Source organism: Mauremys reevesii, linkage group 15, assembly GCF_016161935.1.
Source record: "Mauremys reevesii isolate NIE-2019 linkage group 15, ASM1616193v1, whole genome shotgun sequence".
NCBI lineage: Eukaryota > Metazoa > Chordata > Testudines > Geoemydidae > Mauremys > Mauremys reevesii.
The window spans coordinates 2178162-2202716 of record NC_052637.1 but is presented as its reverse complement, the minus strand read 5'-3'; the positions used below and the strand labels follow the sequence as shown (position 1 = coordinate 2202716).

Below are 24555 nucleotides of genomic sequence, written 5' to 3'. Positions count from 1 at the left end.
CGGAGTCACTGCTGCTTTGGGCAGGCAGGGAGTGTGGATGGGCCACTGGGCTCAGCCTCTGCCTGCCTGTCCCTGGGGGCTGCTGCAGGAGTCCAGGGCAGCTCGTTCTTCAGGTGATGCCACCAGAGGGCTCCGTCTGTATCTCAGGGAGGGGAGTTTACAGGGCAGTGTGGGGAAATCCCCAAAAGTGGCCCCTTCAGTTCTGCTTTTTTTCTAGAATTTACCTTAGAGACGTCGTTACTGGGAGGGTCTGAAGCGCCTGGGGGGTATCGGGGGGTGACATGGACTGAAGCCCCTTTTGTAACCTCCCCCATCATCCGACAGTCTGAGGAATCACATCCATGTTTCCGTCCAGATGGGCCCGTCTTCCAGGACGCAGGGAAGGGAAATGTCTGTGACGGAGCCAGCTGGGGTCGGGGATTTTCAGGGAGCTCCTGGGCAGGGGCAGGGAGGAGACAGGGTGTGATAAACCTGCTGATTTTCTGAGTGGGCCCATTGGTGTTGGGGGAGGGGAGATGGGACATTCCCCCGTTTCTCAAACAGGATACAACCCCATTGCACAGGGCTGGGAACATTTTCAAGGCTCCCAGTGCTGGAGTGAGACCCCACTAGCCTGAGGCTGCTGTGAAATACGCAGGGAAGCTGTTGGGATTCCTGTCCCTGGCTCAGAGCTCTTCTTCCCGGATCAGCCTGTGGCTGGCAGGCGTGTGGGAAATGAGAAGACCCTGCCCTGCTCCGTGTGCTGGCGGGGACAAGGGGCTCTCACCTTCTCCCACCCCTTGAAGCCTCCTGGCTGCTCTGATCAGGGTGGGGGTGGGATTCTGCTACTCTGAACCTCCCAGAGCTTCCATTTCTTTATCCTTCCTGCCATGTGACTAGTGGGATTGTGGCTGGAGCAGGAGGTAATGACCGGGGCCTTTTGTTGTTTCAGATGCCGGTGACCTTCGAGGAGGTGGCTGTGTATTTCACCCAGGGGCAGGGGGCTCTGCTGGACCCCGCTCAGAGAGCCCTCTACAGGGACGTCATGCAGGAGAACTACGAGACAGTGACCTCACTGGGTAAGGGATTCCTGTCCCCTCAGATACTAGAAGCCATGTGGTCAGTGTGTCTATTTGTGGTCATGTTCTTCCCATGTCAGTTAGATCAGAGGTGAGTGGGTTCCATAATGCACAGCTGCCATGTGAGAGAGACTTGCATCTCCGTGCCCCCTCCTGTGGAACATGGGTGTCAAAACCCAATGGACAAGCTAAACCATCCCCACCCCTCCAGCTTTCAAAGGGGCATAAATCCAGCATTGTCCTGTCTGTGTTGTTTCTCAGCTGCACACACAATCTCTGTTCACTTCCCTCATTGGGACTAGCGCCAGCCGAGGGGAGGGCTCTGGGCTCTGCAGGTTTAGAAAGAGGCAGGGGTTTAAGTCCAGAGCCGTGTGTGAGTCAGCAAGGCCTCCAGAGCGCACAGATTCTGAGAACGGCTAGTGAAGGTGTAGTAATAATTCAACTCACCTCCCCAGACAACTTCCTCTGCGCTCAGTGGGCTCAGTGACCATTTTCCACTCCTCTTGGATTCCACGTTCCTCCAGCAGAGCACAGGGACAGGTCCCATTCACAGAATGTCCTTTCTGACAAATACTCCACCAATGCTCCATGCACCCTGATCTGGTCTGATTTCACCCTCTGCGCAGGATTCCCCCTTCCCAAACCTGAGCTGATTGTCCGGCTAGAACGAGGGGAAGAGCCATGGGTGCCCGATCTCCAGCCCTGGAAGGAAAGAAGGCTTCCGAGATGCACTCATACAGGTGAGGATTGACACATAAACCATCTAGGGAATGAAGGAAAAAATTGAGAATCCCCAAATACGGTGTGAGTAAGCACCCTCAGTTCTTCCTCATCTCAGTCAGGGCAGGGCTGCAGTCATCAGATATAGCTCACGCCATTCCACCCAGCCTGTTACCTGCAGGAGTTTGCTTTCCAGCTTTCCTTCCCTGTGAGTGTTTGGGTGGGATGTTGAGGCAGAGTCCAATTGCTCAGTCTTTGTGTTGGGTTTTCCCTCTGTGCTATTCCTCTTTCTCCCCAGCACAATGACTCCTATCTGGATTGTGTCTCTCCCAGCAGGTGCTGAGCGAGGGCGTGAGAATAAGGAGGGGAATTATCATGAGGAAGTTCCCGGGGAAGTGGAACCGCATGGGACCTTTGTGGACAGAGGTGAAGGGAATTTTTCCCAGTGCTTCGAACTCGAAGAGTCCTGGGGAAATTGGCACAGGTCAGAGAGGCTGCTGGGAAACCACCCAGGGAAGAAAGTGGATGAATCTATTCATGGTTGGGGAGGAGAGGAGGATCCCAGAGTGCAGCAGACAAATCCCAAGGAAGACTCACCCTGGCACTACCTTCAGTGTGGGAAAGGATTCATTGTGAGATCACAGCTTATGACACATCAGACAATCCATACTGGAGAGAAACCCCTTCAATGCTTGGACCATGGAGAAAGCTTTAATAAGCTCTCAGATCTTAATAACCACGGGAGAAGCCACAGTGGAGAAAAACCCTCTCAATCCCTCGAGTGCGGAAAATGTTTCATTTCGAAGACACAAATAATTAGACATGAGTTAAGCCACACAGGGGAGAGACCCCACAAGTGCTCGGACTGTGGGAAAAGTTTCATAAGAAAGTCAACCCTTGTTGAACATCAGGCAATCCACACAGGAGAGAGACCCCACAAGTGCTTGGAGTGTGGGAAAAGTTTCATAAGCAGGTCAAACCTTGTTCAACATCAGAGAATCCACACAGGAGAGAGACCCCACAAGTGCTTGGACTGTGGGAAATGTTTCACAGAGAGGTCAACCCTTGTTAAACATCAGACAATCCATACAGGAGTGAGACCCCACAAGTGCTTGGATTGTGGCAAAGGTTACAGACAAAAGTCAGCCCTTGTTGAACATCAGAGAATCCACACAGGAGAGAGACCCCACAAGTGCTTGGACTGTGGGAAATGTTTCACAGAGAGGTCAACCCTTGTTAAACATCAGGCAATCCATACAGGAGTAAGACCCCACAAGTGCTTGGATTGTGGCAAAGGTTACATACAAAGGTCAGAACTTGTTAAACATCAGTCAATCCACACAGGAGAGAAACCCCACAAGTGCGTGGACTGTGGGAAAGGTTACATACAAAGGTCAGACCTTGTTAACCATCAGGCAATCCACACAGGAGAGAGACCCCACAAGTGCTTGGACTGTGGGAAAGGTTACGTACAAAGGTCAGACCTTGTTAAACATCAGGCAATCCACACAGGAGAGAGACCCCACAAGTGCTTGGACTGTGGGAAAAGTTTCCTAAGAAGGTCAAACCTTGTTCAACATCAGAGAATCCACACAGGAGAGAGACCCCATAAGTGCTTGGTCTGTGGGAAATGTTTCACAGAGAAGTCAAATCTTGTTAAACATCAGGCAGTCCACACAGGAGAGAGACCCCACAAGTGCTTGGACTGTGGGAAAGGTTACATACAAAGGTCAGCCCTTGTTAAACATCAGTCAATCCACACAGGAGAGAGACCCCACAAGTGCTTGGACTGTGGGAAAGGTTTCATAAGCACGTCAGGCCTTGTTCAACATCAGAGAATCCACACAGGAGAGAGACCTCACAAGTGTTTGGACTGTGGGAAAGGTTATATACAAAGGTCACACCTTATTCAACATCAGGCAATCCACACAGGAGAGACTCCAGAGGTGCTTGGACTGCGGGAAAAGTTTCATATGGAAGTCTGACCTCATTAAACATGGAAGAATCCACACAGGATCTGAACTTCTGTGACACATGGCAAGAAAGGATTAAGCAAGTTGCATGTAATTGATTCGAGGGGGTAGGGGCTTGAAGATGGAGAGAATCTTTATAGGTGAAATCACCAAAATGTGTTTTGCCAGGGTAGTGTTAACTGGATCTGTTCCGTTCTCCTGCTTGGACATTTTGTGTGGTGATCCCGGAGATGGAAAGGAGCAGGTGTTACCATCTTGTCTACCAATCCCCATGGTGACTCTCTACACTAGCAATTCTCAAACTGTGTGCAGAGCCTCCCAATGGAGGGACAGGAATGTGTCAAGGGAGGCGTGATCATTGTGGGTTGTTTGTTTTTTAAAGAGCACTGGCTGTCGTCCCCAGGTGGTTGGGGCTCATGAAGAAGGAACAGGCCCATCTGGGAAGTGTGGATAAATGCTCAGGCTTTGAAACAAAGGTGGAGCAGCAGCACAGAAGTAGGTGTCAATGGGATGATAAGTCTGCTGTGAAGAGCGATATTGAGGAATATCACTTTTCACGTGGCCACCCTCACTTCTGTGCTTCTATTCAGGGGCGGCTCTACAAATTTGGCCGCCCCAAGCAATCATGCCCAGGAGGCGCCCCCGAGCCGCGGGAGCAGCGGACCTCCCGTGGGCATGACTGCGGAGGGTCCGCTGGTTGCGCGGCTCGGCTGGACCTCCCGCAGCTGCGGGCAGTTCGCTGGTCCGGCGGCTCCGGTTGAGCTGCCACAGGCATGCCTGCGGGAGGTCCAGCCGAGCCGCGGGACCAGCGAACCGTCCGCAGTCATGCCTGCAGGAGGTCCACTGGAGCCGCCGGCCGAGCGTCCCCTCCGCAGTCATTCCTGCGGCAGGTCCGCTGCTCCCGGGGCTCCGGTGGACCTCCCGTAGGCATGACTGCGGCAGGTCCGCCGGCCCAGCCTGCCGCCCCCCCGGGAAAGGGCCGCCCCAGGCGGGTGCTTGCCCCGCTGGGCTCTGGAGCTGGCCCTGCTGCTATTGGAGCACTTCAGAGCTGGGCACATCGCCAGCACCACGTTTACAAAATGATTAATCTTCTCCAAAGTATGTCCTGTGAGGTATCATAGGGAAAGTCATCGCCTGCTGAATATTATTGTCCCATTAAAATGTGTCTATCCGCGCTGTCCATGATGCTCGGAGAGTTTGCTGTATGTTTGTTACATGCTGTAAAGCTGGAAAACGCCCACAGAGGAGCTCCTCAGAGACAGCGGCACCTGCACACCAGCTAGGTGCTAAGTAGCCAGTAATTGCTCAGCTGATCCTTCACCAGCTGTGTAGCTGGGAACAAGAAAGTTACAATTCACCGGAAGGACGGCTGGACGCTCACTTAGGCCACAGACTGATTCTCGCCTGCCCCCCGGCTGGGGGGTGAACCTCAAAGAGGAGAGTGGTACAAAGGAACAAGAGAGAGTGGCCTCCATTTTCACCTCTCCTCTCCCATCTTTACAGAAGGCAAGATGACTTGAAAAGCAGCAGGGGCCGTGGAGTGGAGAGGACGGACCAAGGCTGGAAAGAAATGCAGCCTCGGTACTCAGAACTGTGAACTGCCTGCAACAGCAGGTGGGGTGCAGAAACCTCCTTGCTTCACATTTTCCTTAAATTGGTAAAATGTAGGATTTACAATGCATTTTATAATTTTGTAGTTTTAATCGGTTCTGAACTTTGACATCTTTCTCTCTCGTAATCCCTGAAAACCTCCTTGCTCCAGTTACTAAAGTGGTTTTAGTGTTTTGTCTGTTTGTTTTTATTGAAGTGTTTGGGGGATTTGACTGGAGAGAACAAGGTTGTGGCCTAATCCGGCCCCTCTGTGGGGGTGACCCACTAATGACTGAGTTTGTCCATCCCAGTGACCAGACTGAGCTGTCCAAGATGCACATTCCTGGGGCGCAAGGCTGGGAGGAGAAAACTGGCTGATGTTGCTGTGTCGTTTGGTAATTTCCTGAGTGTCTGGCTAGTCACCCTCAGTGCAGTGCAGCCAGGAGTGACTTTGAAGGCTGGTGGCTGTGTGTGAGCAGAGCGTGGAGGGGTTTGTTGTTCACACAGGGAAGCAGCAGGGTGGATTTGATTTAAATAACTAGTCAGGAAGACTGGATTTAATCATAGTTTTCTACATAAAAATGTATTCTTGTTGGGTATTATAACCTTAGTACATATTCTTCAAAACGCAGAGATAGATGTAGGGTTCATTTTTGGAAGGTTCACACTGTACATTTTTAAACAGTGATTTATTCTGAAAACTTTTCAGATGAGTTTTACAGCTATATCAGACAATGAATGTTTGGTTATTTCATTTCATTTAATTTTATTTGGTTATTTCATTGTTTGGTTATTTCATTCATGCCATGTTGTATTAGGAGGAGAACATCACCAGACAGACATTTAAATAACAGAAATCTGATTTTCTTGATTTTTTTTTTAAAGTCATTGATTTTTATTCACCCTGGGATAAAACATGCCCTGGGATGGAGAATTAGTCAGTTCAACAGTCCAGATTGTACCCTGGGGTATGTCTCACACCTGCTATCTCCTGGGACCCACATGGCACCATTGGTCTTTCATCATCCTGATCCTGAAAGGGAAGGTGAGCAGGGCAAAGCAGAGAAGAGGAACCAGCCGACATCCTTAATTGCTTCGGCTTCGGCTAAATCCTGAACTCCCCCTGGCATGTGAGACTTGAGGTTCTGCCGCTAGCCTTCCCGCCCTGCATCTGTTTCCTTCCCAATGATCAGGAGTGAAAGTAACTTAAAGGACTTAGCGATATGCTGGAGTCTTGAGCAGGGGGAGGGGCCTCAACTGGAATTGGTGGGATCTTTAAATCCCTGCGCCCTTTACATTGAGATTTAAAGGGCCCAGGACTCTGGCTGTGGTAGCGGTGGCTGGGAGCCCCAGGCTCTTTAAATCATGGGGGGAGCTCTGGCAGCGGCTGGGAGCCCTTGGGCTCTGGCAGTGATGTAAAAGGCCCAGGGCTCTGGTGCAGTAGCCGCGGCCTGAGCCCCTGGCCCTTTAAATCGCTGCCAGAGCTGTGCTGCCGGAGCCCTGGGGTAACAACAGCAGCCGGGAGCCCCAGGATTTGGGCGGTGATTTAAAGGGTCCAGGGCTCCATAAAACAGGAGGTTGAACCTGTCGAAGAAAAACTCAGTTCTCGCTTTCTGTTTGGGTGCAGCAAAATCAAATACTTGATTCTTTCTCTAGTAATTACAATAGAGGGAGGGAGTGTCCTAGGAAACAGGGTTGCCCCTTGTCCCGGACAGGTCTCTCTCAATTAGTAAACAATCACAGCAAGCATTTATACCTTTGTTACAGACAATAGCTAGCAATCCTGGAGACAGTAAAAAGAAAACATTTGCATTTGTTTATACATAAGCTTCTTTGCTATCTTATTTGTCTCACTACTAGAAAAAAACAAGACTGCATATTGCAAGGTCGTAATGACTTTTCACACAGTTCACTCTGTTCCACATTATCTTGCTTCTACAAATCTCACATCATTAGGGTCACAGCTAGCCTAACTCATGCTAACTTAACTAACATACATTTAAGATCCCTTCAAATCCTTATTAATTATTTCCTGGCCTCCACACTCCCCCCTTTTGTACTTCTAGTACAACAAATATTTCAAATCTCAATTTGCATTAAACCATGGATTTCAGATTCTACAGCAGATATGTCAACCTTAGGGGTTTTCATGGGATGTAATGACAATGCATGATTAGCATGAACATGAAAGGTATTATTACTATCAGTACGTCTTTTACAACAACAATAACATAATCCCATACCAACTAACAACACTACAAACAATAACATTCCCATAGAAATAAAATAGTGGGGTTGTACAATTTTGGTTACAAAGCACAATACATCATACTTAGTACATAAAGTAGACACTCTATAAGCTGTATGAAAGGCATCCAGTGAGACGATCAGATTGTCAGTAGCCCACACAGAAGGGAAAGGGGAGGGAAGATGGGTTCACACACTCCTAGACCCAGGCAGCTTCCGCGCCGGACTATGCCAGGCTGAGTCAGCCCACCGTGGGTCGGATCTCCTAAAGATCCACTAGTTACCGGGCTTGCGTTAGAGCAGTCCTGATCATTAGCTTCCGCTTCACAGGGTACTCTGGGCATCTTCCGATAACGATCACTCACACTGGTGTACACACACACACACACACACACCAAGGCCTCTTTTTCCCTTTTTTAACCCTTTTTAACCTTTTTATCTCTTTTTAAATTTCTTTTTTTTTTCTTTTTTTTTTTTTTTAAACCACGATGCATCTTTACCTGGTCCGGACCAATACCATGAGGTGGTATGACAACCCCTCTTGAGGCGGTAAAAACCACTCAGCACCGGTGCTTTCTAATGCATTTACCTATGCATTACCTTATGCATTACCTTATGCATTTACCTGTTGGCCAACTCAGCAGTTCCCAGTACTGCTAACCTTATTGGGGCCTCTCCCCAATACCACTCTGCATTTGATCCTGCTGCACAGTCAATAAGTTCAGATGGCGTGAGCCCAACAGAGACAGACGTCCCCACAGACAGTCCTCCTCCAACACCCCAATAGAGATTTCAAAAGGTCTCTTACCTCTATTGTGGCGCCATGGGGTTCGAAGGGGAACGATCCGTAGCAGCCGTCTGTGTGTCCGTGGGCGTTGCCATCCCGGACGAGCCCCCAAATTGTCGAAGAAAAACTCAGTTCTCGCTCTCTGTTTGGGTGCAGCAAAATCAAATACTTTATTCTTTCTCTAGTAATTACAATAGAGGGAGGGAGTGTCCTAGGAAACAGGGTTGTCCCTTGTCCCGGACAGGTCTCTCTCAATTAGTAAACAATCACAGCAAGCATTTATACCTTTGTTACAGACAATAGCTAGCAATCCTGGAGACAGTAAAAAGAAAACATTTGCATTTGTTTATACATAAGCTTCTTTGCCATCTTATTTGTCTCACTACTAGAAAAAAACAAGACTGCATATTGCAAGGTCGTAATGACTTTTCACACAGTTCACTCTGTTCCACATTATCTTGCTTCTACAAATCTCACATCATTAGGGTCACAGCTAGCCTAACTCATGCTAACTTAACTAACATACATTTAAGATCCCTTCAAATCCTTATTAATTATTTCCTGGCCTCCACAAACCTAAAGGTGGGAAACCTGGAGTATGAAAGGGGGTTCTGCAGTGAATAAGAAAACAGGAGAGGAAAAGTGGATACCTGAGAAACTGTAAAGAGAAGAGATCATTAACCTGTGTCAGTCTATGGCCCACCGAGGAATAGAAAATACTCTCTTTTAAGGTAAAAACAGTTTGGAATACGGCCTAAGGTGCGAGAGGATGTAGAATATTTGGTTAAAAACTGCATAAGATGGGCAGGAGACCGGAATAGACCACCGAATTTGGGATCCTTGTGGCACCAAAGACTTCCAGGTCCATGGAATAGAATACAGATTGATTATATTAAGACCCAAAGAGGGAATCAGTATTTATTAGTGATAACAGATTCTTTTTGTGGCTGGGTGGAGGCAGTTTCCACCAGGAATCGTTCTGCAGAGACGACCCCCAAGAAGTTGTGGAAAGTTCTGTTTAGTAGATATGGGATTCCACAAGTAATTGGTTCATATGATGGAGCAAATTTTATAGGAAAAGTAATTATAAAAATGTTAAAAGCTTTAGGAGTAAAGCAACAACTACATATCCCCTGCCATCCTCAGTCGTCAGGGACACTAGAAAGGATGGATCAGACTATCAAGCAAGCCCTTTCCAAAGTGGTGAACGTCGCTGGCAAAGGTTGGGACAATAAATTACCGATGGTGTTGGCAGCCATCCAGAGCAATGATGGATTGGATACTGACTACCAGCCGTATCACATTCTCTTTGGAAGGTCTATAACTTTGTGGAACTCTTTAGTGTGGAACCCTTTATTATATGGAGGAGATGGAGGAGTCTCTCTTGTCCTGGGCCTTCATCTGCAACTCCAAGGAGCCAGTCTTGAGCAGGAAGCCAGGATTCAAGGGGTGCCATTTTCTCCAGTTCTTACACACCTTTAAAGCCGTCCCGCTGGTGTTATTTCCTTTCTTGCCGATTCTTCATTTTTTTCCAGGGACATGACAAAACTGGTGTATTATAAACAGTTCTTTTTGACCAATTAATCCTTCAGTTCTCGCTATGGTTGCCAAATGCAAATCATGCACTCGTGTCGAAACACACTCCAGCCACACGTTACATGGATAGATGGATTATATATGTACATATCCCAACATTGCCTGCGTGTCCCAAGGAGGCTCAGTGACCCTGTTCCCATCCTCTGGAATTGAATTATCCCTCAGCTGGCTGGCTGAGGGCTCTGGCTCTACCCAGCGCCCTCCTCCCGGGAGCTCAGAGCTGCGCAGAGCCCCTCCCTGCCTGTGGTGGGGGCCCTAGAGACCAGCCAGAGCCAGGAGCAAAAGTTTGTAGCATGTGAGTGAGAAGGGCTGGGGGAGTCAGGCCCGGCAGGGGGGTTGAGCAAGGCTGGGAACAGGCTGTCATAAACAGACTGTTAAGGGTTAATGCCTCTTTTACCTGCAAAGGGTTAAGAAGTTCACCTAGCCTGGCTGACACCTGACTAGAGGAACCAATGGGGGAACAAGATGTTTCAAAAGGAAGGAGGGAAGTTTTCCTTTGTTTAGAGAGTCTCAGTTTCAGCGGGAGTGAAAAAGATCAAGGAACCAGCCTCTTGTCAGAGTAGTAAGTTTTAGAAAGGAATAAATAGGTTTATGTTTATTTCTTTTTAACCTGTCTTGTGCAATTAAAGGTAGAATCTAATTGGCTATTTGGATATTTTTCATTAGTGTACTAAGTTTTTGCCCAGGGGAACATCCTCTGTGTTTTGAATCTGTTGTCTGTAAGGGTACGTCTACACTAGGGGATTATTCCGATTCTACATAAACCGGTTTAGTAAAACAGATTGTATAAAGTCGAGTGCACGCGGCCACACTAAGCACATTAATTCGGTGGTGTGCATCCACGGTCCGAGGCTAGCATCGATTTCTGGAGCGTTGCACTGTGGGTAGCTATTCCGTAGCTATCCCATAGTTCCCGCAGTCTCCCCCACCGCTTGTAATTCTGGGTTTAGATCCCAGTGCCTGATGGGGCAAAAATCATTGTTGCGGGTGATTCTGGGTAAATGTCGTCAGTCACTCCTTCCTCTGGGAAAGCAACGGCAGACAATCATTTCACGCCCTTTTTCCCTGGATTGCCCTGGCAGACGCCATAGCATGGCAACCATGGAGCCTGTTTTGCCTTTTGTCACTGTCACCATATGTGTACTAGATGCCGCTGACAGAGGCGATTCAGCAGCGCTACACAGCAGCATTCATTTGCTTTTGCATGATAGCAGAGACGGTTATCAGCCGTTCTGTACCATCTGCTTCCATTGTAAATTGGCAATGAGATGACGGTTACCAGTCTTTCTGTACTGTACTGTCTGCTGCTGTCATGGGTACCCCTGGCTGAGGTCGGCCGGGGGCGCAAAAGACAAAAATGGGAATGACTCCCTGAGTCAGTCCCTCCTTTATGGTATCTAAAAATAGAATCCGTCCTGCCTAGAATATGTGTACTAGAGAACCAGTGTATCAGAGAACCAGCAGAAATGATGAGCTGCATGCCATTCACAGGGGGTGCCCCTGCAACAACCCCACCTGTTGCTTCCCTCCTTCCCCAGCCTTCCTGGGTTACCATTGCAGTGTCCCCCCATTTGTGTGATGAAGTAATAAAGAATGCAGGAATAAGAAACAGTGACTTGTTAGTGAGATAAAATGAGGGGAAGGCAGCCTCCAGCTGCTATGATAGTCCAGACAGGACATTAAGCAGTGTGGGGGAGAGGAGCCAAGCATCCTGCTGCTATGATAGTCCAGGCAGTACAGAATCTTTTCTTTACACATGAAGGGCGGGGGCTGATGGAGCTCAGCCCCCTGTTGCTATGATGAAGATGGTTACCAGCCGTTCTGTACTGTATTGTCTGCCATCAGGTTGATGATGACAATGGATGGCAGTCATATTGTACCATCAGCCACCAAGGAGGGGGGGCGAGGATGCTGCAGTTCACTGCCGCAGCATCATGTCTACCAGTAGCATTCAGTAGACATAGGGTGACATTTAAAAGAGTCGAGACGATTTTTTTCCCTTTTCCTTCTGGGAGTGGGTGGGGGGAGGGGAAAATTGATGAGCTATGCCCTGAATCACCCCGGACAATGTGTTTGACCCTACAGGCACTGGGAGCTCAGCCAAGAATGCAAATGCTTTTCGGAGACTGCAGGAAGTGTGGGATAGCTTGAGTCCTCAGTCCCCCCTCCCTCCCTCCCACCATGAGCGCCCATTTGATTCTTTGGCTTTCCATTACGCTTGTCACGCACCAGTGTGCTGAGTCCCTGCTGTGGCCTCTGTCTGGAGATTTTTTTAAAATGCTTTGGAATTTCATCTTCTGTAACGGAGCTCTGATAGAACAGATTTGTCTGCCCATACAGCGATCACATCCGTATGGTCCATGCTGGAGCTCTTTTTGGATTTGGGACTGCATCGCCACCCATGCTGATCGGAGCTTCACGCTGGCAAGCAGGAAATGATATTCAGAAGTTCACGGGGCTTTTCCTGTCTACCTGGCCACTACATCCGAGTTCTGATTGCTGTCCAGAGCGGTCACAGTCGTGCACTGTGGGATACCACCCGGAGGCCAATACCGTCGATTTGCGGCCACACTAACCCTAATCCGATATGGTAATACCAATATTAGCGCTACTCCTCTCGTTGGGGAGGAGTACAGAAACCAGTTTAAAGAGCCCTTTATATCGATATAAAGGGCCTCTTAGTGTGGACGGGTGCGGCGTTAAATTGGTTCAACACTCCTAAAATCGGTTTAAATGCGTAGTGTAGACCAGGCCTCAGAGTAGCTGGTATGTTAATGTCTCCCAGAGGGTTTTCTTTTACCTTTCTTTTCTTTAATTAAAAGCCTTTTTCTTAATACCCGATTGATTTTTTTCCTTGTTTTTAGATCCAAGGGGGTTGGATCTGGATCCACCAGGAGTTGGTGGGAGAAAGGAGGGGGGGTGGTTAATTTTTCCTTATTTTAAGATCCAAGGGATTGGATCTGGACTCACCAGGGAATTGGTGAAGGAGTCTCTCAAGGCTACCCAGGGAGGGGAAGGTTTTGCGGGGAAAGGGAGTGATCCAGGCACTGAAAATTCTGGATGGTGGCAGCGATACCAGATCTAAGCTGGTAATTAAGCTTAGAAGTGTCCATGCCGGTCCCCACATCTGTACCCTAAAGTTCAGAGTGGGGAAGGAACCTTGACATGGTGAGCAGCAGTGTGGGATTTTTAGGAACCAAAAGCCAGATTTTTTTTCCCTCTTTTGAGATGCTGGGGAAGCAGTGAAGGAGAGATACCCTGAAGGCAAACATATAAAGGTTTTTCTAACAAGGCTTTGTTAGAAAGGATTTCCAGCTGGGCTTAGTTGGAGGGTAATTAACAGTTTGCAAAAGACAAGTAACAAGCCAGTTTTTCTGGTCTCTTCTCATTCTGAGAAGTCCAGATAAAAGCTGTGGGGTTTTGTTTTTTTTACCTCTCAAACCAAGATAGCTCAGGCAGAGCAGGGAAACATGTCAAGCAAAGGAAAAAGAAACCACACTATAGGAGCAGGAATTAGCCAAACTCCGGGCTGAGGAGAGCCAAAAGGAACCTGACAGACAGATGGCCAGAGATGAGGCTGCCCACAAAAGAGCTATGGAGGAGAAACCAAAAGAGATGGAGGCGAGAGAAAAAGAGATGGAGGAGAGGGAAAGAGAGAGAAAGCATGAGCTGGAATTAGCAAGGGCTAAGCAAGAGTTACTAGCCAACCCTAACAACCCTTCTCCAGGTACTGCTTCCCATCTCAGAAAATTCCCCACCTACAATCAGGTGATGATGTGAGGCTTTCTTTGAAAATTTCGAAAGGGCCTGCCATGGGTACAGCATCTCTACAGACCAGCTCAGTGGACCCTTAGCAGAGGTGGCAGCTGAAATGCCTAAGGAACACATGAACGATTATAAACTTTTTCAAAACAAGGCCAGAATCAGAATGGGGCTAACACCTGAGCATGCCCGTCGGCGGTTCAGAGCCCTAAGGTGGAAACCAGATGTGTCATTTAGCTGACACGCCTACCAAATTGGAAAGAATTGGGATGCCTGGATATCAGGAGCAAGTGCTAAAGCTCCTGATGCAAATGGAGCAGTTCTTAGAGGGTGTTCCTGAGGAAATAGAAAGGTACATCCTAGATGGGAAACCCAAAACTGTATCCGAGGTGGGGGAGATCGGAGCCAAACGGGGGGAAGTGGCAGAAAAGAAAAAAACTACTAGCAGTTGGAGCGAATATCAGAGGGGGCAAACTGAAACCAAACCCTATCACCGTGGGCAACCCAAGGCCCCACCTACAACCCAAGGAAAGCCCCAGACACCTTATTGTCCCACCTCACCAATCTCCAGCAACCCACCTCGACCCAATGACCAGTCAGCTGGGCGATGTTTTCAATGTAATGAACTGGGACATATAAAGGCCCACTGCCCCAAGAACCCCAACCGATTACAGTTCATTACACCACAATCACACCAGAGATTCCCAGGCACAAATGTCTCTCAAATACCTTCGGATCAAAGGGAAACCTTGAGAGTGGGCGAAAAGAAGGTTATCGCGTGGAGAGACACCGGGGCACAAGTGTCAGCTATCCACCAATCCTTAGTGGACCCCAAATTCATCAACCCAAAGGCCCAAGTGACAATTCACCCATTCATGTCAAAATCTTTAAACTTGCCTACAGCTGAGTTGCCTGTCTAGTACAAGGGCTGGTCAGGAAAGTGGACTTTTGCAGTCTATGACAATGATCCCATCTCCATGCTACTGGGGGAAGACTTGGCCAACCATGTGAAGCTGGCCAAGAGGGTGGGAATGGTCACACGCAGCCAGGCCAAGCAAGCTTCCACACCCATCCGTGTTCCTGAGCCGTCCACCAGGGTCCCGTCTGTGTTACCAGAGACTCAGAGAGAGGTGGTGGAACTGGATCTTCTACCCATGAATGCTACAGGCCTAGTGAATCCAGTCCCAGAACCGGAACTGGCAAAGCAACCAGCACCAGAACCGTTGCCAGCACTGACGCCAGCGCTTGCAAACCCATCTACAACGCCAGAGGGCACCAGCGGGCCTGAACTGGCAGAAGCAGCAGACAACTCTACCCAAGAGGCTCAGCCAGAGCCTGAAATATTACGTAGTGCACCAGCGGAGAGCAGTTCACAATCAGCGAAAAGCCCAAGTCCATAGTCTAAGGAGGAACTGGTGTCTCCAGCCTCAAGGCAACAGTTCCAGACTGAGCAGGAAGCAGATGACAGCCTTAAGAAAGCTTGGGCGGTGGCACGGAGCACACCACCGCCTCTCTGCTCTTCTAACCAATCCCAGTTTGTTGTAGAACAAGGACTTTTATACAAGGAGACTCTTTCTGGTGGACACCAGGAAGACTGGTGTCCTCAAAGACAGTTGGCAGTTCCAACTAAGTACCTGGTAAAGCTCTTGAGCTTATCCCATGGTCATCCCAGTGACCATTCCAGAGTGAACAGAACCAAGGACCGGTTGGGGAAGTCTTTCCACTGGGAGGGAATGGGCAAGGACGTTGCTAATTATGTCCGGTCTTGTGAGGTGTGCCAACGAGTGGGAAAGCCCCAAGACCAGGTCAAAGCCCCTCTTCAGCCACCCCCCGTAATTGAGGAGCCATTTCAGCGAGTAGCTGTGGATATTCTGGATCCTTTCAAAAAGATCCTTACCAGAGGAAAGCACTACATACTGACTTTCATGGATTTTGCTACCTGATGGCCGGAAGCAGTAGCTTTAAGCAACACCAGGGCTAAAAGTGTGTGCCAGGCATTAGCAGACATTTTTCCCAGGGTAGGTTGGCCTCCGACATCCTTACAGATTCGGGAACTAATTTCCTGGCAGGGACAATGAAAAACCTGTGGGAAGCTGATGGGGTGAATCACTTGGTTCCACCCCTTACCACCATCAAACCAATGGCCTGGTGGAGAGGTTTAATGGAACTTTGGGGCCCTGATATGTAAATTTGTAAATGAACAATCCAATGATTGGGATCTAGTGTTGCAGCAGTTGCTTTTTGCCTACAGGGCTGTACTACATCCCAGTTTAGGGTTTTCACCATTTGAACTTGTGTATGGCCACCAGGTTAAGGGGCCATTACAGTTGGTGAAGCAGCAATGGGAAGGCTTCAGGGTGACCTCCCACCTCCGTGCAGCCAGGGGCCAATGCTTCCCACTGCCATGCTGGAGCCTCCACATGTACTGACCTGGGCCCAGGGGGCCATTCACAAAGTGTGCAGCTACGTGGGGTACCAGGAAGTTTGGGGCACCAAAGCCCCTGCCCTGGCTTTGCCCCACCCCGCCTCTTCCTGTCCCTGATCCACCCCAGCCCCGCCCCTGAGGACTCTGTAGCAGGGCCTGGCCTACACTCACCGGTGGCAAGAAGTACAGAGACCTGGCCCCAGCCGTGCCCCCGGTGAGTGCTGGGGGGTGGTTCCTCCCTGTCTCCCAAGCCAACCCCCCTGTGGAGGCCTGGTCTTCCCCCCTCCCCCAGGGGGGTTGTGTAGGGGCCCAGAATAGCTAGGGACGGCCCTGGTATTGACAAATAATATGGACAGAATTTTAAAATATTGTGCACAGAATTTTTAATTTGTTGGTTCTGAAAGCCCTTGGGAATATGGCAGGCTGGACAGTTGTGGGGTGGGGACTGTGAAGGGGTGCTGGGCAGTGTGGGGAGTCTGTGGGTGGGAGGCCAGTGGGCATGGGGGTTGCTGGGCATAAGGGGGTGAGGGGAACTGGGCAGGACAATCATGTGGCAGGCACACAGGCAGCGCAGGGCTGGGGTTGGGGGCCCAGGTGGCAGGGAAGTGCAGGGGTTAAGGTGAAGGTGGCACTGTGGAGAGGTTGGGGTGAAGGTGAAAAAATGTAGGGATTGGGGCACAGTGTAGGAGTTAGGGTGCAGAAGGGGGCAAGGATTAGTGGCAAAGGGGGGGCAGGATGGGGAGCCTGCAGGGGCTAAGGGAAAAGGCCCTGAGGCCGGCCCTGCCCCCTGGTGGATATGAGGGTGGGTTTCTGCTGTCACCCTTCCCCTCCCCCTTACTTCCTCTCTTTCTCCTTTTGCTTCTCTCTCCCAGGAGTCTGGCTCCCCCAGCCCAGCCAGCTCCAGCGTTTGCACCACTGCTGGTAGGGTGACCAGATGTCCCAATTGAATAGGGTCAGTCCTGCTGTTTGGGGCTTTGTCTTATATAGGTGCCTATTACCCCCCATCCCCGCCTGATTTTTCACACTTGCTGTCTGGTCATGCAGTGCTGGTAACATGCGCCCAGAGATGCTGCAACTCGATCGCTTGATCGCTTGACCCGGGAGGCGGCTCCGGGCAGCGAGCGCTGGGCTCCGGCCCGGCCGCAGGAAGTGACTCGCAGCCGCTGCGGTGACTCTGGCTCCCAGGCTCCTGGCGAGATCCCCGAGCCCCGGGGGGCGGCTGGTGCTGGGAGCCCGGAGCCCTGGCTGCAGCCGGGAGAGGGGAATCTCCAGCAGGGCCCTTCCCGCTGCTCCCCCCCGCAGGAGCCTCTCCCAGGGCAGAGCCCCCAGCCCAGCCCGGCCCCTGCCCCGGGGGCCCCGCTCGGAGGGAAGGTGAGAGAGACCCGCCACCCCATCACCCCCGGGCTGCAGGGGGCGGAGGCTAAAGAGGTGCAGGGGGTGAGGGCAGGCGGGGAGAGCGGAGTGGAGGCGGGTGCGGGGCTGCGGAGGGCAGGCTGGGATGGGGTTGGGGGCTCACTGAAGGGAAGATGGGGCGATGCGGGAGGATCGGGGGGATTGTGGGGCTGAGGGGAGCGAGGCTGGAATGGGGGAAGATGTGGGGGCACTGCGAGGAAGGGGGTGTGGGAGGCGGGAGGGGACAGCCTCCCACCCTGCTCCCAGTGTGTGTTATTGTCAGACACCCCCGTGCTGGCGGGGTCTGTGTCTCATGACTTTTGGGGTCTGCTCGGGGCCCTGGTCTGATTTCTGGGCAGGATTCACATCCCAGCCCCACCGGAGTCACTGCTGCTTTGGGCAGGCAGGGAGTGTGGATGGGCCATTGGGCTCAGCCTCTGCCTGCCTGTCCCTGGGGGCTGCTGCAGGAGTCCCGGGCAGCTCGTTCTTCAGGTGATGCCACCAGAGGGCTCCGGCTGTTCCTCAGGAAGAGGAGTTTACAGGGCAGTGCGTGGAAATCCCCCAAAGTGACCCCTTTAGTTCTGCTCTTTTTCTAGCATTTGCCTCAGAGATACTGTTACTGGGAGGGTTTTTAGAGCCTGGGGGGAATCGGGGGGTGACATGGACTGAAGCCCCTTCTGGTACCTTCCCCATCACCCGACAGGCTCAGGAATCACGTCCATGTTTCGGTCCAGATGGGCCCGTCTTCCAGGACGCAGGGAAGGGAAATGTCTGTGATGGAGCCAGCTGGGGTAGGGGATTTTCAGGGAGTTCCTGGGGGGACGGGGGCAGGAAGGAGACAGGGTGTGATAAACCTGCTGATTTTCTGAGTGGGCCCATTGGTTATGGGGGAGGGGAGACGGGACATTCCCCAATTTCTCAAACAGGATACAACCCCCTTGCACTGGGCTGGGAACATTTTCAAGGCTCCCAGTGCTGGAGTGAGACCGTGCTAGCCTGAGGCTGCTGTGAAATACGCAGGGAAACTGTTGGGATTCCTGTCCCTGTCCCTGATTCAGAGCTCTGATTCCCGTATCAGCCTGTGTCTGGCAAGCGTGTGGAAAATGAGAAGACCCTGCCCTGCTCTGTGTGCTGGGGGGACAAGGAGCTCTCACCTTCTCCCACCCCCTGAAGCCTCCTGGCTGCTCCGAGCAGGGTGGGGGCGGGATTCTGCTACTCTGACCCTCCCAGAGCTTCCATTTCTTTATCCTTCCTCCCATGTGACTAGTGGGATTGTGGCTGGAGCAGCAGGTAATGACCGGAGCCTTTTGGTGCTTCAGATGCCGGTGACCTTCGAGGAGGTGGCTGTGTATTTCACCCAGGGGCAGGGGGCTCTGCTGGACCCCGCTCAGAGAGCCCTCTACAGGGACGTCATGCAGGAGAACTATGAGACAGTGACCTCGCTGGGTAAGGGATTCCCGTCCCCTCAGATACTAGAAGCCGTGGGATCTGCATGTCTGAATCTGGTCATGTTCTTCCCATATCAGTTAGATAAGAGGTGAGTTCCATAATGCACAGCTGCCATGTGAGAGAGACTTGCATCTCCGTGCCCCCTCCAGTGGGACATCGGTGTCAACACCCAATGGACAAGCTAAACCATCCCTACCCCTCCACCTTTCAAAGGGGCATAAATCCAGCATTGTCCTGTCTGTGTTGTTTCTCAGCTGCAGACACAATCCCTGTTCACTTCCCTCGTTAGGACTAGCTTCAGCCCTGGGGAGGGCTCTGGGATCTTGCAGGTTTAGAAAGAGGCAGGGGTTTAAGTCCAGAGCCGTGTGTGAGTCACCAAGGCCCCCAGAGCGCACAGATCCTGGGAACGCCTAGTGAGGGTGTAATAATAATTCAACTCACCTCCCCAGACAACTTCCTCTGCACAAGGGGGCTCAGTGACCATTTTCCTGTCTTCTTGGATTCCACGTTCCTCCAGCAGAGCACAGGGACAGGTTCTGCTCACAGAATGTCCTTTCTGACAAATACTCCACTAATGCTCTATGCACCCTGATCTGGTCTGATTTCACCCTCTGTGCAGGATTCCCCCTTGCCAAACCTGAACTGATTGTCCAGCTGGAACGAGGTGAAGAGCCTTGGTTGCCTGATCTCCAGACCTGCAAGGAAAGAAGGCTTCCGAGATGCCCCCATACGGGTGAGGCCCGACACAGAAACCATCTAGGGAATGAAGGAAAAAGTTGAGAATCCCCAAATATGGTGTGAGTAAGCACCCTCAGTTCTTCCTCGTTTCAGCCACGACAGGGCTGCAGTCATTAGATATAGCTCAGGCCATTCCACCCAGCTTCTTACCTGCAGGAGTTTGTTTCCCAGCTTTCCTTCCCTGTGAGTGTTTGGGTGGGATGTGGAGGAGGAGTCCAATTGCTGAGTCTTTGTGTTGGGTTTTCCCTCTGTGCTATTCCTCTGTCTCCCCAGCACACTGACTCCTGTCTGGATCGTGTCTCTCCCAGCAGGGAGAAGTGAGAATGAGGAGGGGAATCATCATGAGGAAGCTCCTGGGGAAGTGGAACCGGTGGGGACATTTGTGGGAAGAGCTGAAGGGAATTTTTCCCATTGCTTCGAACTCGAAGAAGCCTGTGGAAATTGGTACAGGTCAGAGAGGCTGTTGGGAAGCCACCCAAGGAAGAAAGTGGATGAATCTATTAATGGTGGGGGAGGAGAAGAGGATCCCAGATTGCAGCAGACAAATCCCAAGGAAGAGACACCCTGGCACTACCTTCAGTGTGGGAAAGGATTCATTGTGAGATCAAAGCTTGTGACACATCAGACAATCCTTACTGGAGAGAAACCCCTTCAATGGTTGGACCATAGGGAAAGCTTGAATAAGCTCTCAGATCTTAATAACCATGGGAGAAGCCACAGTGGAGAAAAACCCTCTCAATCCCTCAAGTGCGGGAAATGTTTCATTTCCAAGACACAAATAATTAGACATCAGTTAAGCCACACAGGGGAGAGACCCCACAAGTGCTTGGACTGAGGGAAATGTTTCATATGGAGGTCTGACCTGATTAAACATGGAAGAATCCACTCAGGATCTAAACTTCTGTGACACATGGCAAAAAAGGATTAAGCAAGTTGCATGTAATTGATTCGCTGTGGGTAGGGGCTGAAGGATGGAGAGAATGTTTATAGCTGAAATCACCAAAATGTGTTTTGCAAGGTTAGTGTTAATTGGATCTGTTCCTCTCTCCTCCTTGGACATTTTCTGTGGGGATCCCAGAGATGGAAAGGAGCAGGTGTTACCATCCTGGCTACCAATCCCCATGGTGACTCTCTACACTAGCAATTATCAAACTGTGGGCAGAGCCTCCCAATGGAGGCTCAGGAATGTGTCAAGGGAGGCGTGATCAGTGTGGGTTGTTTGTTTTTTAAAGAGCACTGGCTGTTGGCCCCAGGTGGTTGGGGCTCATAAAGGAGAAACAGGCCAATCTGGGAGGGGGTGATAAATGCTCAGGTTCTGAAACCCAGGTGTAGAAGCAGCACAGAAGTAGGTGTCAATGGGGTGATAAGTCTGCTGTGAACAGCGATATTGAGGAACATCACTTTCCACGTGGCCACCCTCAGCTGCTGTTGGAGGGCTTCAGAGCTGGGCGCATCGCCAGCACCACGTTTACAAAATGATAAATCTTCTCCAAAGTATGTCCTGTGAGGTACCATAGGGAAAGTCATCACCTGCTGAATATTGTTGTCCCATTAAATTATGTCTGTCAGCACTGTCCATGGAGCTCGGAGAGTTTGCTGTAGGTTTGTTACATGCTTTAGAGCTGGAAAACGCCCGCAGACGATCTCCTCAGAGACAGCAGCACCTGCACACCAGCTAAGTGCTAAGTGCCCAGTAATTGCTCAGCTGGCCCTTCAGCAGCTGTGGAGCCGGGAACAAGAGAGTTACAATTCACCGGAAGGACGGCTGGACGCTCACTTAGGCCACAGACTGACTGTCCCCTGCCCCCCGGCTGGGGAGTGAACCTCAAAGAGGAGAGTGGTACAAAAGCACAAGGGAGAATTACCTCCATTTTCACCTCTCCTCTCCCTTCTCTACAGAAGGCAAGAAGATGACTTGAAAGGCAGCAGGGGCCGTGGAGTGGAGAGGATGGACCAAGGCTGAAAGGAAATCCAGCCTGGATACTCAGAACTGTGAACTGCCTGCAACAGCAGGTGGGGTGCAGAAACCTCTTTGCGTCACATTTTCCTTAAATTGGTAAAATTTAGGATTTAAAATGCATTTTATAGTTTTAACTAGTTCTGACCTTTGACATCTTTCTCCCTTGTAATCTCTGAAAACCTCCTTGCTCTAGTTACTAAAGTGGTTTTAGTGTTTTGTCTGGACCTTTTTGTTTTCATTGAAGTGTTTGGGGGATTTGACTGGAGAGAACAAGGCTGTGGCCTAATTCAGCCCCTCTGTGGGGGTGACCCACTAATGACTGAGTTTGTCCATCCCAGTGACCAGACTGAGCTGTCCAAGATGCACATTCCTGGGGCGCAAGGATGGGAGGAGAAAACTGGTTCATGTTGCTGTGTCGTTTGGTAAGTTCCTGAGTGTCTGGCTAGTCGCACTCAGTACAGTGCAGCCAGGAGTGACTTTGAAGGCTGGTGGCTGTGTGTGAGCAGAGCGTGGAGGGGTTTGTTGTTCACACAGGGAAGCAGCAGGGTGGATTTGATTTAAATCAGGAAGACTCGATTTAATCATGGTTTTCTACATAAAAGTGTATTCTTGTTGGTTGTTATAACCTTAGTACATATTCTTCACAATGCGGAGATAGATGTAGGTTTCATTTTTGGAAGGTACACACTATACATTTTTAAACAATGATTTATTTTAAAAACTTTTCAGATGAGTTTTACAGCTATATCAGACAATGAATGTTTGATTATTTCATTTCATTTAATTTCATTTAGTTATTTCATTGCTTGGTTATTTCTTTCATGCCATGTTGCATTAGGAGACGAACATCACCAGACAGACATTTAAATAACAGAAATCTGATGTTCTTGATTTTTTTTTTATAAGTCATTGATTTTTATTCACTCTGCGAAGCAGTGTAAAACATGGCCTGGGATGGAGAATTAGTCAGTTCAACAGTCCAGATTGTACCCTGGGGTATGTCTCACACCCGCTGTCTCCTGGGACCCATATGGCACCGTTGGGCTTTCATCATCCTGATCCTGAAAGGGAAGCTGAGCAGGGCAAAGCAGAGAAGAGGAACCAGCCGACATCCTCAACTGCTTTGGCTTTGGCTAAATCCTGAACTCCCCGGGATGTGAGACTTGAGGGCCTGCCTCCAGCCTTCCCGCCCTGCATCTGTTTCCTTCCCAATGGTCAGGAGTGAAAATAACTGAAAGGACTTAGCGATATGCCGGAGTCTTGAGCAGGGGGAGGGGCCTCAAGTGGAATTGGTGGGATCTTTAAATCCCTGGGCCCTTTACATTGAGATTTAAAGGGCCCAGGACGCTGGCTGCTGTAGCAGTGGCTGGGAGCCCCAGGCTCTTTAAACCATGGCGGGAGCTGCGGCAGCGGCCGGGAGTCCCGGGGCTCTGGCAGCGATGTAAAAGGCCCAGGGCTCTGGTGCAGTAGCGGTGGCCAGAGTCCCTGGCCCTTTAAATCGCTGCCGGAGCCCTGCTGCCGGAGCCCCGGGGTAGCAGCAGCAGCCGGGAGCCCCAGGATTTGGGCGGTGATTTAAAGGGTCCAGGGCTCCATAAAAAAGGAGGTGAAACCTAAAGATGGAGAACCTGGAGTATGAAAGGGGGTTCTGCAGTGAATAAGAAAACAGGAGAGGAAAAGTGGGTACCTGAGAAACTGTAAAGAGAAGAGATCATTAACCTGTGTCAGTCTATGGCCCACCGAGGAATAGAAAATACTCTCTTTTAAGGTAAAACCAGTTTGGAATACGGCCTAAGGTGCGAGAGGACGTAGAAAATTTGGTTAAAAGCAGCATAAGGTGTGCAGCAGATGGGAATAGACCACCGAATTTGGGACTCTTGTGGCACCAAAGACTTGCAGGGCCATGGAGTAGAATACAGGCTGATTATATTAAGACTCAAAGAGGGAATCAGTATTTATTAGTGATAATAGATTCTTTTTCTGGCTGGGTGGAGGCAGTTTCCACCAGGAATCATTCTGCAGAGACCACCCCCAAGAAGTTGTGGAAATTTCTGTTTAGTAGATACGGGGCTCCAAAAGTAATTGGTTCAGATGATGGAGCACATTTTATAGGAAAAGTAATTATAAAAATGTTAAAAGCTTTAGGAGTAAAGCAACAACTGCCTATCCCCCACCATCCTCAATCATCAGGGACAGTGGAAAGGATGGATCAAACTATCAAGCAAGCCCTTCGCAAAATGGTGCACGTCGCTGGCAAAGGTTGGGACAATAAATTACCGATGGTGTTGGCAGCCATCCGGAGCAATAATGGATTGGATACTGACTCCCAGCAGTATCACATTCTCTTTGGAAGGTCTATGAGCTTGTGGAACCCTTTAGTGTGGAACCCTTTATTATATGGAGGAGGAGGAGGAGGAGTCTCTGTTGTCCTGGGCCTTCATCTGCAACTCCAAGGAGCCAGTCTTGGGCAGGAAGCCAGGATACAAGGGGTGCCATTTCCTCCAATTCTTACACAGTTTTAAAGCCGTCCCACTGGTGTTATTTCCTTTCTTACTGATTATTCATTTTTTGCCAGGGACATGACAAAACTGGTGTATTATAAACAGTTCTTTTTGACCAATTCACCCTTCAGTTCTCGCTTTGCTTGCCAAAATGCAAATCATGCACTCATGTCGAAACACACTCCAGCCACACTTTGTCGCAAGACCTATAACATGTTACATGGATAGATGGGTTATATAGGTACATATCCCAACATTGCCTGCGTCTCCCAAGGGGGCTCAGTGACCCTGTTCCCATCCTCTGGAATTGAATTATCCCTCAGCTGGCTGGCTGAGGGCTCTGTCTCTACCCAGCGCCCC

At 50.1% G+C, this 24555-nt stretch overlaps 1 protein-coding gene across 1 annotated transcript; it reads left to right on the top strand.

Annotated features, from left to right (window-relative positions):
- Nucleotides 1-1005: 1005 nt before the first annotated feature.
- On the top strand, nucleotides 1006-24103 carry LOC120382931 (zinc finger protein 641-like). Its single transcript, XM_039500417.1, has 4 exons — nucleotides 1006-1058; nucleotides 1685-1798; nucleotides 5653-5736; nucleotides 24048-24103. The coding sequence occupies exons 1-4, from the start codon at nucleotides 1025-1027 to the stop codon at nucleotides 24053-24055; spliced, it is 240 nt and encodes a 79-aa protein (XP_039356351.1). The 5' UTR covers nucleotides 1006-1024; the 3' UTR covers nucleotides 24056-24103.
- The last annotated feature ends 452 nt before the right edge of the window (nucleotides 24104-24555 follow it).